General features: G+C 39.0%; 1 protein-coding gene across 4 annotated transcripts; it reads left to right on the forward strand.

The window, feature by feature from the left end:
• The first annotated feature begins 9904 nt into the window (after positions 1-9904).
• On the forward strand, positions 9905-11898 carry LOC116253494 (uncharacterized). 4 transcript variants are annotated; one of them, XR_004172444.2, is made up of 2 exons: positions 9905-10258; positions 11739-11898. XR_004172444.2 is itself a non-coding variant. In XM_031628324.2 (2 exons), the coding sequence occupies exons 1-2, from the start codon at positions 10087-10089 to the stop codon at positions 10540-10542; spliced, it is 225 nt and encodes a 74-aa protein (XP_031484184.1). In that variant the 5' UTR covers positions 9905-10086; the 3' UTR covers positions 10543-11683. The 4 variants fall into 4 exon arrangements, 2 of the variants coding, with proteins under 2 accessions (XP_031484184.1, XP_031484183.1); XR_007573263.1 differs by lacking the exon at positions 11739-11898 and adding an exon at positions 10490-11683 and having other exon boundaries at positions 9905-10366; XM_031628324.2 differs by lacking the exon at positions 11739-11898 and adding an exon at positions 10490-11683.
• Positions 11899-15851: the final 3953 nt, after the last annotated feature.

Here is a 15851-nt window from a genome sequence, read left to right on the forward strand (position 1 = left end):
TTGTAAGAGCACCGACGTTTTTGAAGATATAAAAAAGGAGACTTAAACTTTTGCTATTGTTAAAAACGTGCCTATGGCATGTCTACTTGTCATTCTCTATCATGTATCTGCCCAATAGCATCATCTGGCACTGCTGTTGGGGTATTCTGCAAGGGAATAGGCTCCACATCAACTGGTTGATAGCTGCTATGAGAAGAATCCTTTACTGTTTTCTGAATATCTTCAATATTTTGATCTTCAGCAAATACCACATCGCTGCTTCTGACAAGCTTCTTCTCAACTAGATCATACAATCTATAACCAAATTCATCATGGCCATAACCCAGAAACACGCACTACCTGCTTTTTTATTTCAACTTCGATCTCTCATCCTTTGGTATATGCACAAATGCCCTACATCCAAATACATGTAAGTGCTCATAAGATACATCCTTCTCATACCAAACTCTGTTAGGAACATCACCATCCAAAGAAACATGTGGAGACAAGTTAATCACATAAGCAGCAGTATGTAAAGCTTCACACAAAAAAGAATCAGATAACTTAGCTTCAAATAGGAGACATCTAACTCTCTCCATGAGTGTCATGTTCATTCTTTCTGCCACGCCATTCAACCGAGAATTCTTAGGTAAAGTCTTCTGATGCCTGATGCCATGAGATCTGCAATACTCATCAAATGGACCAATATACTCTCCCCCATTATCGCTGCGAACACACTTCAGCTTTTTTTCTAACTGTCTTTCAACCAGTGCATGAAAGTTCTTAAATACAATAAGGACTTGGTCTTTCCTCTTCAAAGAATAGACCCAAACTTTCCTGGAAAAATCATCAATAAACGTGACAAAATAAAGTGCACCACCATGTGAACTTACTTTCATAGGACCACATACATCTGTATGAACAAACTCAAGTGCATCTGACTTTCTGGAAGGTGGATGACTCTTGAAAGAAACCCGCGTCTGCTTCCCTGCAAAACAATGACTGCATTTGTCAAGTTTATCCTTCTTTACATCTTGTAGAAGATTCTTCTTGATCAAGAATTGCAATCCCTTGTCACTCATATGTCCCAGTCTCCTGTGCCACAACTCAATAGATTTTTCATCCTGTGTCACATGTACCATGTCTTTGGAAATCGATGCCTGCATAGTATAAAGATTGTTGCTGCATCTTTTGCCTCGAGCAATAATCAAGGAACCTCTGGTAAGCTTCCATTGGCCATCACCAAAAGTGTTGTGATACCCTTCTTCATCGAGCCTTCTTGCAGAGATAAGGTTCAAATGCATGTCAGGTGCATGCCTCACGTCTGTCAGCTTCAATAGAGCTTCATTCGCATTCTTCAGAATGACGTCGCCTCTGCCTACAACATGAGACAAAGAACCATTACCCATTCTCAAAGTGCCAAAATCACCAGAAATATATGCAAAGAAAACATCCTTATGGGAAGTAACATGAAGAGCTGAACCACTATCAACAAGCCAACAAGTATCATCTCTGGCAACATTAACCATGTCAGCATCACAAACAATGAACATTTTATGTTGTGTAGTGGCTGCGACGTTGTCATTTCGGTCATTTTTCTTCTCCTGTTTCTCCCCAATTTTATTCTCCTTCTTCAGCTGGAAGCAACACTTCTTTATGTGCTATTTCTTTCCACAGTGGTGGCATTCCAAATTCTTATATCTCGATTTGGACTTGCTTCTGCTTTTATCTCTGCTCCTGTTCTCTGCGAAAAGAACCTCTGTCTGAGAAGATTCTATCTGAGAAGAGCAAGCCTGAGATTTTCTTCTCATCTCCTCATTGAGAATACCTGACTTAACAGTCTTTAAAGAAACAACCCCATTAACTGCAGAGTTAGTAAATGAGACTCTAAATGTCTCCCACGAAACAGGCAAAGTAGGAAGCAATAATAATCCCAAAATCTCATCTTCAAATTTAACACCCATACTGGATAACTGACTGATGATCCCCTGAAAATCATTTAAAAAATCTGACACTGAACTGCCCTCCCTGAATCTCAAATTTCATCAATCTTTTCAGAAGAAATAATTTACTATTTCCTGTCTTGGAGGCATAAAGATTTTCTAATTTTGCCCCACAAACTACATGCATGATTTTCATCTTGGATATGGTTATAAACATTTTCATCCACAAATTGTCGAATGAAACCACAAACTAGTTCGTGTTCAAATTCTCATTCCTCATCAGACTTAGAAGCAAGCTTTTCTTTGGAAAAAACTGGGAGGTGCATAGCCTTCACATATAAGAGATCTTTCATCTTATTTTTCCATAGACTATAATTAGTTCCATTTAGGCTAATCATACGGCTAGTACCAAAATCAATTTTGTTATCCACCATGTTGGCTCTGATACCACTTTGTTGAGATAAAATGTGGATAGGCATAAATCTACTAAAATGATTTAACAACGAAGTATAGCTCAAACCGATCATGCAATAAGCAACAAATTAATGACCAAGCAATCACAAAATGCATGAGAAGATTTTTACGTGGAAAACCCCTCAAAACAATGAGGGTAAAAATCACGGGGTACTACGACCCAAACTCAATTCACTATAATCAATGATATAAGTTTTCCCACGAGGAGCTACACAAAGCCAACCCTCAAACAATAATATCTCATCAAAACTATATTTGAAAAACAAGGAAAATATCACCGATGAAATGCAGAAACCGTGGATTGAGAGGAGATGCGTTTGGCTTCCTCCTTCGAATCGAATCTTGCTCGAGCTAAGAGCTCGCAACCTTCTCTTCCTTGCCTTCTTCTTCTCCTTCTCTCCTTCATTCTTCTCCTTCTCTTCTCTCCTCTTGGTGTGCAGCCACAAGAAAGCACACCCTTTCTTTTTCCCCAAAAAGAAACCCTAGAGAGAGAGAGACGAGAGAAAAGAGAAGAGAGGGGGCACCATCGGGTGCCCACCTTTTATCACCTGCCCGTCACTTAAGTGACGGGCCGGGTCGGGTCCTCTCTTGAGGCTGGACCCAACCCAACATTTCGAGTGGATTTCGCATGTATGGCGGACGGGCATCCGCGCGCAGAAGAGTGAGACAGGAGTTTTTGGGAGAGAAGAGTTGAAAAGGTGCTTGAAGATGGTGATGGAAGGGGAAAGCGGAGAGGAGATGAGGAAGAATGCAATGGCCTGGAGGGAGGAGGCTAGAGCTGCAGTAGATGAAGGTGGTTCCTCCGATCGTAACATCCAAGACTTCATGATCTGGCCAGCATGGTCACCGCACAGCCAGTCCGCCACTGCCACAGTCGCCACTCCTCCACTGGGCCACCGTCGCCCTTTTGCCGCTCCTAAAACAAATATTCAGATAACATGTAAGGGTTTTGCCTGCGTTTGTTTGCTTGTCTCTGTCTTTCTCTCTTGCTCTCGCTGTCTCCCTTTCTCTCTTTCTCTTGCTGATGCCTTCCTTTTTTTGTGTTTCTCTGCTGCTCTCGCTGTCTCCCTTGTTGATGCTTGTCATTTGCTTGATTCTGTTATGTGGAAAATCTGCGTGTTCTGTCTTTATTTTGCTGTTTGGATTTCGTGGTGTTCCTTTTCTTCTTGTCTTACATTAAGCTCTTCATAGTTTTATACTTGCTTCTGATATTTCCTAGTGTGTATTATCTAATTTTTGAACTACAACCTGCTCCTAGCACAATGCAATTGTGACTTCTTTTCATAGGTTTGCTTTAGTAAAAAATCTAAGTCACTGCAAATATGAAGTGGGTGTGAAGAAAGCACGTGGAAGGATTCAGGTTTAGAAAGGGATATATTCATTCTGGGTGCTGCTCTACAATACATGCTCTGTGAATTGTATCTGAATTTGAAGATAATAGCCATTTGTGATGTTTTTGAAGAAGCAGCTAGCTAAGTTGCTACTTTGCCATATCTTGAACTTAACAGAGAAAACTATATTGGTCCTTGAAAATCCAGCTGCTTGTTGAAGTGCATGTCTTTTTTGTCAATCTATTGCATTGGCAGCTAGTAAGAACAGTCACTCTTTTTTGTCATTCTTTGAAGTTTGATGGAGACATTCAATAATCCAATTCAAAGTCAAAAATGTCTTCTAGTATTGTAAGTGCATAGTACGTGCTCCACTTTCATCCAATAGTTGTTTCAGATATCACACATATAAAAAATGTACCTTTCTACATTAGTTCCCATTGCAGACTTTTTTTTGCCATCAAAATACTGTTATTTGACAACGTAGAAGCAAGAGGGCATATTTACATCTGATAAAAATGGGGGTTGCTTATGCACAAGTATACTCTTGCCCAGCCAACCTCAACCAATAGATATGCACTCGGCTTTGCTGGTTGTGGTTTGAGAATCAATGTGTTGGCTAGAAGGCCGCAACAAAAACAATCTCCACTAGCTATTTCTGATTACTCCTGCTTTGTCTTTACAAATCTGTACTTGGCGACAGGGGAATGCAAGTAATTGAGGCCCTACGGATGCAAATGGAGGTCCAGAAACAGGTCCACGAACAACTTGAGGTGCATCTTTTTTACTCAATTTCATGTGCACCTTTCCATAGTGAAGTTTTGTTGTTTCGATGTTTCAAAGTTGAATTTCATGCTATGATGCTTACCCTTTTCTTCTATATAATTTTATAGGTCCAAAGGACCCTCCAGTTTAGAATAGAAGAACATGTCCGGCACTTGTAGAAAATATTGGAACAACATCAAAAAGCAGGCCACACATTTCTATCTTCTTGCAACTTGCAGCATCTGTCCAGTTCATTTGCTGAAGGACTAACCAGTTCAACACCACATGCTGGTCGGGAAGCTGACTCCAACTTGTCTCGATCAAGTGGTCATGCTTGCCTGATTCCTATACCCCACCAAAGGGGAAATTTGAAAGGTGTTCAGATGAAAATGAGTCGGAATCAGCAGCTTGCTCTAAATGACTTCGACTAGAGGCCAAGCCTGAAGATAGTTGTGATCATCCAATTATTGGAAACTGAGGCACATTTACACTGAAAGTTCTTGTAGATGATCTTAAATTTTGTCCCTTTTAGCATTTTCAGTTGTCTGATTGTTGCAAATCTTGTATATCCCTGACGCTATTGCCTTAGCTATGTAACTGGATGTTCAAACAATTTGCTCCATTTACTTTGCCATCATACAAATCTTCTGCATTGTTTCCACTCCACAGGTTCGGGGGAAAAAACCTAAATAGTAGACTTTTCATAAGAAATTACTCATGTGCTAATACATGTTCAAGCTTCTAATTGCAAGCCATTTCAGTCAGGGAGAGGACATACAATTGCATCCCATAACAATATGTGAACGCTATTGGCTTACCTATGTATCTGGATGTTGAAACTGATTGCTCCGATACAAATCTTCTGCACTGTTTACACTCACATGGATTTGAAAAGAAAGAAATGCGGTATTTTCATTTATCACAATTCATAAGAAGTTTACTCATGTACTGATACATGTCCAACTGTTCCAGCTTTTGATTGGAAGTTATTTCAGTCAACGAGAGGACATGCAATTACATCTCATAAGAATATGTTGTTATAAGTTGTCTTTTCTCTTATTTAGCTATCCTCCGTCAAAACTTTGTATTGTTTTCATAGAATCAGGATCTCGTACAAGCGAATGGGCTTTTGGGGAGGAGAAGGAAAAAAAAAAACTACTACTAAGAGTTGTAAAAAAAGTCTCTCAAATCTTCTACCTTGTGCATCAAACATGATTAATTTTACCCATCAAATAGGGTTAGTTTTACCACGTTAAATTCTACCCTGTAATTAAACATAGCCTCAGATTGGAAGAGGGAGAATTTTATCTTCTAAATTTTTTCAGAAAAATTTACCATGGTAAATTTACCACATTAAATTCTTCCTAGCCTCAGATTGGAAGAGGAGGAAATTTCATCTTGTAATTTTTTTCAAAAAAATTTACCATGGTAAATTTACCACGTTAAATTCTTCCTGTGCATCAAACAGGTCCTAAGAAACTGAGTCTTCTTCTACTGATTGAAAGTTTGAGAAGGTGCATGTAAGGTCGTGGAGTCGAGTTGAGCAGATGTGACAGGAGGAGAAGGAATGAAAGAAGGATAATTTTATTATTTAGGCACAGTCTACAGTTGTTTCTTGTAGTTTTAATCTCGTAAAAATCTCTTAATGTTGAGAATTTCGATTTTCTGAAATGTTTTCCAGATATTCAGCATGTTTGCTATCTGCAAAATTTTATTATGCAGTCTCAAGATTAATATTTTACCATAGGCTTTGTTTGATTGTATGAAAGAATTTAACGTGATAAATTTACCATGGTAAACTTTTCTGAAAAAAAAATACAGGGTGAAATTTTACCCTCTTCCGATTTGAGGCCCTGTTTGATTGCAGGAAAGTTTTTTGCAGGGTAAAATTAACTGTGTTTAATGCACAGGGTAGTTTTTTGCAAGGTAAAGTTAACTATGTTTGGTGCATATGATAAAAAATATGAGAGACTTTTTTCCTGGTCATTAGAAATTATTGTATGTCTTTTCTTTATCCGTTTCATGCTTCTCGCTGTCTTGGTAGTTATGGGGATGGAGTTGGAACTCCAATTGCAGTTCAAACTAATGTACAAACCCAGGTACAGGTTTTTGCAGAATCAATAGAACAAATACAATCGAGGCGCAGAAAATAGTTACTTGCAATCAACTCCTAGCAACTAATATTGCAAAAAATCTCAAAGCATAGGGAACTATATGGTCCATCAAATGCAGCTGCCAAGAGGCAATCAGTGTCAATATGAGATCTTACTGCAATATGTCACAAGTCACAACAATCTAAGGATTGCATAGAGCTGAATTATAATTTCTCAACTTGAACATCAAATGTCTATAGATCTTCACATTTTGGAGCTAAAAAACATCGAATAAAGTATGGTGATGAAAACACTCTGTTCTAAATGTTCCTTCTAAATGTTCTTGTGAATAAAGTAGAGAATCAGGAAAAATTCCAGGCATAACTTACCAAAATGCAGCAGTGGAACATAAAGATACCAAAGAGAAAATCAACAGAAAATTTTTAAAGTAATAAGAACTCATTGATCAATACATATAGAACTAAACCCAATTACGAGCGCAATTCCTTTCAAATAAGAAAAGGGTTGAGTTCCTCATTCGGGAGATTCCTGATGAAGGCAATTGCATTCTTGGACGCATTTCTACACCATCCAGCAAGAACAAAACCGCCCATCTTTTCTCAGGTTCGTCCACGGCCTCATTCAGATGCCGAGTTCTTCCTCAGCCTCTTTCAACTGATAGCACCATAAAAAAATTGTATAGACTTGTCCTTCTAAAACCCATGAATTGCAATTGCTGCACCGAGGAATCGAAGAGCTGGAACTCACCGACGAGCTTGAATCGAACACCGACTGTTGCTCGATAATCTGATCGGCTCTCCTCTCCCTCCCGGCCCTACCAACCGCCACCACTTTTTCCACCCGAGCAAGAGGCACCCATAGAGAGGCAGCGCGAAGGAGGAAGAGGAAGACGAAGGCCTTCGATGGAGAGCAAGAGGCAGCGATAGAGGAGAAGGGGGCTTCGGCGGAAGGGGAAAGACGAGAGAAAAGAAGGAGAAAATTTTTAAGCCGTAACGGCTCAAAAATTTGTCCGTGGAAAAAAGTCGGACCTCAAGAGGTCAGACTTTTTTCCACGTTAATTTTCCCCCGGTCGTACAAAAAAAGAGCGTTAAATTTTTTGGCATTTGATGGTCTCACCTCACACCGGTTGAACTTTTCCCTCGTCGTATAGTTTTCACCCGCTCCTCATCTTTTACCTCCACAATCAAATGCAGCCATAAGGTTAACGATAAGGTTGAAAGGTTAATGATAAGGTTGAAAGACAACTGTTTTAGAAAGATTAAAGGAAAGAATCCCGACAAGATCAATCAAAATTAATGATAAATGAAAAAGAAAATCTTTCCTCAAAAATCAGATTCAGTTTCCCATGTTTATCATTGCCAAGATTATAGTGTTAATGATAAGATTGAAAGACAACCATTCCAGATATATTCAAGCAAAGAATCTCAGCAAGATCAATCAAAATTAATGATAAAGGAAAAAAAAAATCTTTTCATAAAAATCAGATTTAGTTTTTCATGTTTATCATTGCCAAGATTATAGGAACTTCAACTATTTAAGCTCGTTATATGCATTGTGTAACCAAGGCTCATGGTGGCATTCCATAATGAAAAATCATGCACGTTTAATGAAGAATCTTTTCATTGCTGGTTTTTATTTGTTTTGCTTCTTCTTTATTTTTTAACTTGGTATTAGAGCAGAATGCTTGACGAAGAAGAATGAAGCCCATAGGTAGCCTGCAAACGACCAAATACATCGATGCCTTCTTTACCAAAACGAAGACTCGACCCTGCGAAGAAAATCTTGAGAAATCAAACTTGGGTTTTCTGAATCGCTGTCAAAGCACGATCTACCTTCACAAAAAACTTCATGAAGCAAATTTGAGCTCGTCGAATCTTTGTCAAAGAGATGACATGATCACCTTTTACAATGTTCTGCAGTAAACTTGGACATGCCGAATCATTGTCAAACATGCTGAATTTTTGGAAAACTTTTCAGAAAACCGAAATTCTTAACATTAAAAGATTTTGAGGAGATTATGATTGCAAAAAACATCTGTAGACTGAAGCTAAATAATAAAATTATCCTTTTTTCAGCAGCAAACACAACCTTCTGACAATATCATAATGGTTTTAATGGTTGTTCATCTTGCCCCCCTTTTTACTCCTTTCCTTATTTCTCCCTAGCTTGTTCCTAGTACCAAGGCTGGATTCAAGCCATGGAACACCACCCTTGTGAGATGTGAGCCTAGGGCTGATGGCTAAGTACTGAAGATTTGAAAAGAGGCCTTCTATATACTATATATATACCAACCAAGTACAAGTACATGCTCGTGTTTAATCAGCTTTACCTAGAAGAAGGCAAGATGAGCAGCCATTAAAACCAATATAATATTGTCAGAAGGGTGTGTTTACTGTTGAAAGAAGGATAATTTTATTATTTAACTTTAGTCTACAGTTGTTTCTTGCAGTCTTAATCGCGTAAAAAAATCTCTTAATGTTGAGAATTTCAGTTTTTAGAAAAATTATCCAGAAATTCAGCATGTTTGCTATCTGCAAAATTTTATTATTTAATATTTTACCATAATCTCTCAAGCATGTCTTTTAAAAATCCCTCCAAAAATTAAGTGACGACCTTTTAAAATTACGCAGTAATTTGACAAAACCTTAATAGGAGCATGGTGGTCGGTGTGATAAATGACCAAACTGCTCACTATTCTAGAATGGAGGACCCCATAAATAAAATGAGAAAAATGCCCAGCGCATTGTTTCCCGTGTTGGCCATTCCTAGTAATTTGTTTATGTGCTTGAAAATGAAACGATTTTTTATAATTCTTGCAAGAACTTAAGAAGTAAGAAACTTCCTTATAAGTCTTTAAAAGTCTGCCTTCTTCTAGGTAAAACTGATTTTTATATGTTTTCCACTTATCATCCAAACATCCAAATAAGTTTACGAAACTACCAAATTTTCAAAATAACGTAACTTTTACAAAAATCAAATTGTTGGAGAGTGTCGTCCAATTCGACCAACGGATCTGGATTCAATCCAGCCCCGATGTAGGATCTGAGGAACAAGTCTTTCATTCGGTTTGATGAACGGGAGAGGGCCGCACGGCAGCGCTCTGAAGGGCCAGCGCTCAGAGGAACAAGACGTACGAAACGGGACAGCCCATGGTAAGACGGCCACCACCCATGGTTTCGATCCCTCTCCTTCTCTCTCTACATCTCTCTAGAGAGAGAGAGAGTGAGAGTCCAAACCCATGGCTAATAAATTCAACCAAACGAAACGCCCACTGGTTTTCATTCTTCCAAAGAGTTTCCACCTCCACCACCGCTGCAGTCATTCTCAACTATATAATCATTCCTACCACCATTACTCTTTTTCAATGACACAGAAGAAAACTCAGCGAAAGATCTCCTCGTGGCGGAGGTCGCGAGAGGCATAAGTGGGAGAAGGACAGCAAAGAAGAAAAGGAGAAACCCTGTCTAGAGAGAGAGGGGGGCAATGGATGTTTATATCTCGGAGGAGTACAAGGAGGCTCGGTATAGAGAAAGAAGGGCGAGGTCGAAGGACGCCGGAGGTCCGGCGACGGGAGGTGGTCACGAGGCGGGGCAGGCGAAGGCCTCGACGGCGAAAGCGAAGGCCGCGATCGCCTCCCTAGTGTCGCAGATGGAAGGTACGGTGGTCGCCGGTAGCAGCGACGACATTTTCGTTAGTTGCTTCTCCGCTTGATACGCATACAATTTTTTCATGCAAAAACGGAGGAAAGCCGCCTCCGGTGAACGTATTCCTCGCCTCCCCGTTCTTCCTTTCATTTTGTTTCATATTTTTAGCTTTGCAAACGTGGGAACAGCCTCTGCTTTAACTCTATCTATGTAAATGTCCGCTGATCACTTGTCTCTAACAGCTACCACCGATACATCGCCATTGCAGAGATTTTGCTTGGCACCTTCAGACTAGCAATTCCAGATCAAATTTCTCTAAGGAGTTTAGAACGGCCTATATATATGTATATATTTAGAGAGAGGGGGAGAGAAAGAGAGGGGGGGTTCGATCAGGACGCCTGTGTCTGGGACATGGTTAATACCGACGGTTCGAACGCGAAGTACATGCTCAAACTGGAGGTTCCGTATCAAAGGCAAAAGAGAGGAAGTACATACGCTTCAGATGATGATGAAGGTCCAAAGTGGGGGCAGCCAAACAGGATCTGGGTTTTGATCGGATCCTTGAAAACTTATTGGGGCTTACGCTGTAGGGCTCCTTATTCGATGTGCTTGTGATAATTAATCGAGAACGACGAACGAGTCTGCGGGTACTGCAACTCAAGATCCCGTTTGGATTTTGGACGGAATCTCAGGAGATGCCAATGCCAAAGGAAATGGCTAAACGAATTCAAATATTGAATTCTGCTGGATCTGGTTCCCCCCCCCTTTTTCTCTTTCTCCATTTCTTCGAAAAGTTAGCAGGATGATCAAAATGCCAAATCCATTCTAGAATTAAGAACTTTTTTTTTTTCTTTCCCTAGTTTCTTTTATACATAAGATGAGACATCACAAAGAAAACTGGACGGGACTAAGAAATTTCAGAACTAAACTAAAACTACTAGTGTTTGTGCATTTACATTTTACGTGAAACCAACGAATCCCCAACGGCCACTTTAAAATGTTATTTGAAAGAGTGAACAGCAGCTGACAGCATAGCTTTAATGCACAATTGAATTTTGTGACATAATCAATCTTTCACTATACAGTCGAAGACCTTCATCACCATAACTTCAAAGTAGTCCAACAAACCAATATGTTCCACACATATATATTATATGTATGATATATGTATATATATATTATATAACTGAAATTTTCAAAAGATACTGAATTCACTGAAAATTTCAGAAGATACCGAATTCTCTGTCGCTAATTTTTTTTTTCAATAGTCAGCATCGAGTTTAAACCTATACCACGTGATGTGTTTCGTTTTTCAAACTTAAAGGGCACCGAAATATAAAATTTTTCACCGTTACATGGTGACAAATATATATTTTCATATTTTCCTTGCGTATGTTCATCTATCTCTCTCATTTTTGTGATCTCCTCTAACTTTTCGGACTTTTTGACCATACTTGCAAAAGTGGCACTCACATTTCTATTTGGACGCAGGTGACGGTCACCAAATTGGGCCCTGACTTTTCTTCTTGGGCACTCGATGTGAATTATTTTGACATTATAAAGAGAATGATATTGCACTCAGTCTAAATGAATATTTGACCGGAGTTGTGGGAGAAGAGTAATCTAAAGCTCTCATCTATTCGATGTAAATGGCGTCTATACGCTGTACAAAAGAAGTCTACAATAGTTACTGATATCAAAGCTTTCAAGTTCAGAAAAATTTAAAATACTTCAATACTCATAATACTGTGCTTCTTTTTCGACATTTATAAAAAAAAATTGAGAGGCAGATCTAGAGAGTGCATGAACAGAATAAAGTGGTGGTGTGAAGAAAGATGAAAGAACCTTGTGGTTCCTGCATTACTGTGGGCTTAACTCACTCTCTTATATCCACGGCGAAAAGTATCACATGCTCTTTCTTTATCGTTTTGATTCAATTTCTCAATACACATTAATATATGTTAAAGATTTTTTTTCTTATCTTTAATAACAGATCGACTTCAATCGATCTCAAAGATCGAATATATCAAAATTCAGATGGTAAATACATCCAGATATTTGTACAACTTGCGCAGTTGAATATTGCCGCTTGACTCGTTGTTAACGCGCAATTGATTTAATGCATGTCGTATTTAAAAAATAATTTCCTTTTAAATTCGTTTCCGTTTCAATTGGTGCAGGTAGGGTATCTTAGCTTCTTGCTTCAATTCCGGCGTCAGTATCCAAGGAATCTTCCAAATGATGACATCTCTTCTACTAAAAAAAAGGTGAATTTAACGTCATTTTCAAGAGCCAAATCGATCTTTGAGCTTAAACCATGGCCCGAACCCCTTGTTTAGGTAGCTATTATAAAGAGAAACCACCAGCCAGAGTTGAACCTGCAGTTTTTTTTTTAATTTTATTTATTTATTTATTAACAAGAAAGCTTGAGCATGTAGGGCCTACTCTGGTGTTTGGAGGTGCCACCCCTACCGTGCGTCAACTTGCATGTTGGTGACTGCCGACTGGTCAAGCATAAGAAGTTGAAATGAAACAGTGACTGGTCACCCACCAGCCTCTACTCGATCCCGAAACTCTTTTTGGAATAACGGGGATGTGAAATTTACTAAATTTGGAGCCGGGTTGGATTCATCCTTTTTCATATAACTGAATATGGATCTGGATTTAGGGTTTGTGCTCGATCGATTTTCTAAAACTGGATTCGAGTCACGCTGACGTTACGAATCGGCTGCCGTTAGAAAGCTGCCTACGGAATTCAAATCTGATTAGTAACTGAATTTAAATTTCTTCAACAATTTGGCTAAGTCGTTTCTAATTTGGATTGGGAATTGGACCACATATCATATCCACTTACATGGAGGGAAACTTGGGTATGGGGAAGGGCTGTAGCCTATCGGCCACCAACCGGTCAAGAAGAAGCTAGAAATGCTTGTTACATACACGCAATATGAAGGAGTGCCAACAGACTTCTACCAATGCTGTGGGTGGATCGAGATTCACTATTCATTACACGAGATTTGTTTGCTTAAAATAAAAGAAGCAAAGCTGGTTCCAGAAGGATCCTTCTAACTGTATCCCAATATCCCTTAAGTTGGCATGTCATCAAATATTACATATTTAAATAAGGCTACGTTTGGTAGCCTTGGATCTCATACCCAAGGCCACCACATACCCATGTAAATTTTAAATTAAAAAGGTGTTTGATGTCGTTGGATTTAAGATCTTGAAGATTTGAGATCCGTAGATTTAAGATCAGGCGCTACCCTTCCTTCCAATCTTAAATCCTACACTTTCTCAATGTAAAGAAGTAAAAATAAAGATCGTAAGTGGATGTTAAGTCTGATTTGGAATCTTTGATGAGCCGTGAATTTTATCATGGATATTTTATCACACAGTTAAAACATGTCATGTCATAGGGACATCAAATTCCATAAATTTCAAATCAAAGTAATCAATTGCCCCCTAAGAGTCTTACATCTGTGAATGTGAAATCACTGCTTGCTGAAGTTGCTTGTTTCACGTAACGTGGATTAAAGATCTGCCTCCGAACATAGCCTAGAGGAAGAAACGATAGATATTGTTGCACCATCAAACACGATACAGAACACCAAAGTTTTCGCCTTGCCCTTTATTTTCGTCGTACCCACAGGAAAAGTATATACTGAACCAGAACAACGTTATGTCCCCATGTTTATGACCATGAATAGTTATTGGCCCCCATAAAGAAAAAAGATTTAGGAAAACAGTTGCACGATTATCGTTGACGCTGGAGCGACTCATGCGCGGGTTCATTCAGAAAAACGAGAAAGGCCAATAAGAAAACTTGTTCCATTGGATCCGGACGGGTGCCTGCTTTTGTGTTTCCCAAGTATATTATTTTGATATAGGTCTGATTCATGTCTGCCTTTGTATCTTATTATTTTTTTCCGGTGAGTGAAAGGTTAAACAACCTTTGCAATGGCACCATACATTGAATTACTATAGGCACAGAAATATAGTAATATCTACAAAGAATCAAACTAAACTCATGACCTTTCAAGCAATTTTCTTCTCCTCCTCCTCCTCCTTCGCTTGAATAAATTTTACAGCAGCTTTTAACAGAAGGGCGGGACGGTCATGATTCTTTCCTCCTCCTCCTCCTTCCTTGTTTCAGAGAAGATTCACCGTGACTTTATGACGGAGCTACGAGCACAAGTTAAAGATTCAGACAGCGATGAATCAAATGTTGGAGGGAGACGTTAGAGTGCAAGTTGGCAAGAAAGGATGGGAGTGGATGGAAGTAGGGACAAAGGTGGATGATTGTGTAAATATTGGCCTGGAGCGGTGAAAACAGCCACGAGTTGTGGACGGCAACTGCCCACGGAAGATCTTGCATCTGGTGGCTGCCAAGGAATCCCGCCGATGAATCTCAATGGGCGGCCGGAAAATCGGAAGATCTGTCGCCAGCCATGATCGTTTTCTTTTTATATGGTCGAAATTGAGTCGCCGGCGTCTGTACATTGGCACATCGATTTGGGCGATACCACTCGGCACTCCCCTCGGACGTGGCTGCCATTAGATTGGAGCTCACTGTGGCAATCCTTTGGAACCGGGGCTCGCTGCGAGGATCCGATAGATGGACAAGTTAACCGGGTCAGTTTTATTTTGAACTAGATCTGAACACATATAAATCCAAATACTGAATTATATTTGATTCTAAACAAGTCGTGAATCCTAATTTTTACAAATTCTAATTTTACTAAGTCCCGCTTTTTGTTTCCCGTTTTTCATGAGACATATTATATATTATATATGTGGACACTGACTGGCGCCTATTAAATGATACCACTACACTGATTGTTCTCTTTAAATTTGTAATGGTGACAGCGACTATATGCCAAATAAAAGTGAGCGGTGGATATTTTGTGTACCATTTGGCCTGGCAAAGGATATATATTGCATCGGCTCTTGGGTGTTGCAGGTTAAATGGCAATATGTTTATTTAAATTTGATGTTATATGCAGATTCGACATAACTTTCTTGTTAGAAATAATGCTGTCAATCATATTTTTTTAGAAATAAAATCATAATGTTTGCCTCAACAACTTTTCTTGCATTTAGAGGTCACTGCTATTGAATTCCCCTAATTTTCCCTTTCCCCTCCTAGAAGTAATGTACAGGTGTTCTTACTTGTTAATTAGATTACGTAGATCCCATTTATCGGATTACGTTATCCATTTGCTTACTGGAGTGAACATCTTAATTAGGCATGAATGAACACATCGTTTCAATCACTATGTATGTGTGTGTGTGCTTTGGATCTAGAAAACAGCGTAAAACATGTCATATTGGACCTCATAAAAAAGTACAAAAACCATATCTTTCAAGGCTAAGTTATGCTAAAACTTGGTTTTAATTCGTATTGGAATAACCAAAACCCATTACTACTAAAATTAAATTCGAGCATATCCAGATTTTACTTAGATCTAAATGCAACACGCCAATTAAAAAGAAATGAATTAGTACTAATGGAGTGGAATAATTGAACCCAGCTGTGGTTTATAATATCTCACGCAATAGCTGTCTTTCACATTTTCATCTGATGAAGTTCATTTCAATATTTTC

The sequence above is a fragment of the Nymphaea colorata genome, chromosome 4 (genome assembly GCF_008831285.2).
Source record: "Nymphaea colorata isolate Beijing-Zhang1983 chromosome 4, ASM883128v2, whole genome shotgun sequence".
NCBI lineage: Eukaryota > Viridiplantae > Streptophyta > Magnoliopsida > Nymphaeales > Nymphaeaceae > Nymphaea > Nymphaea colorata.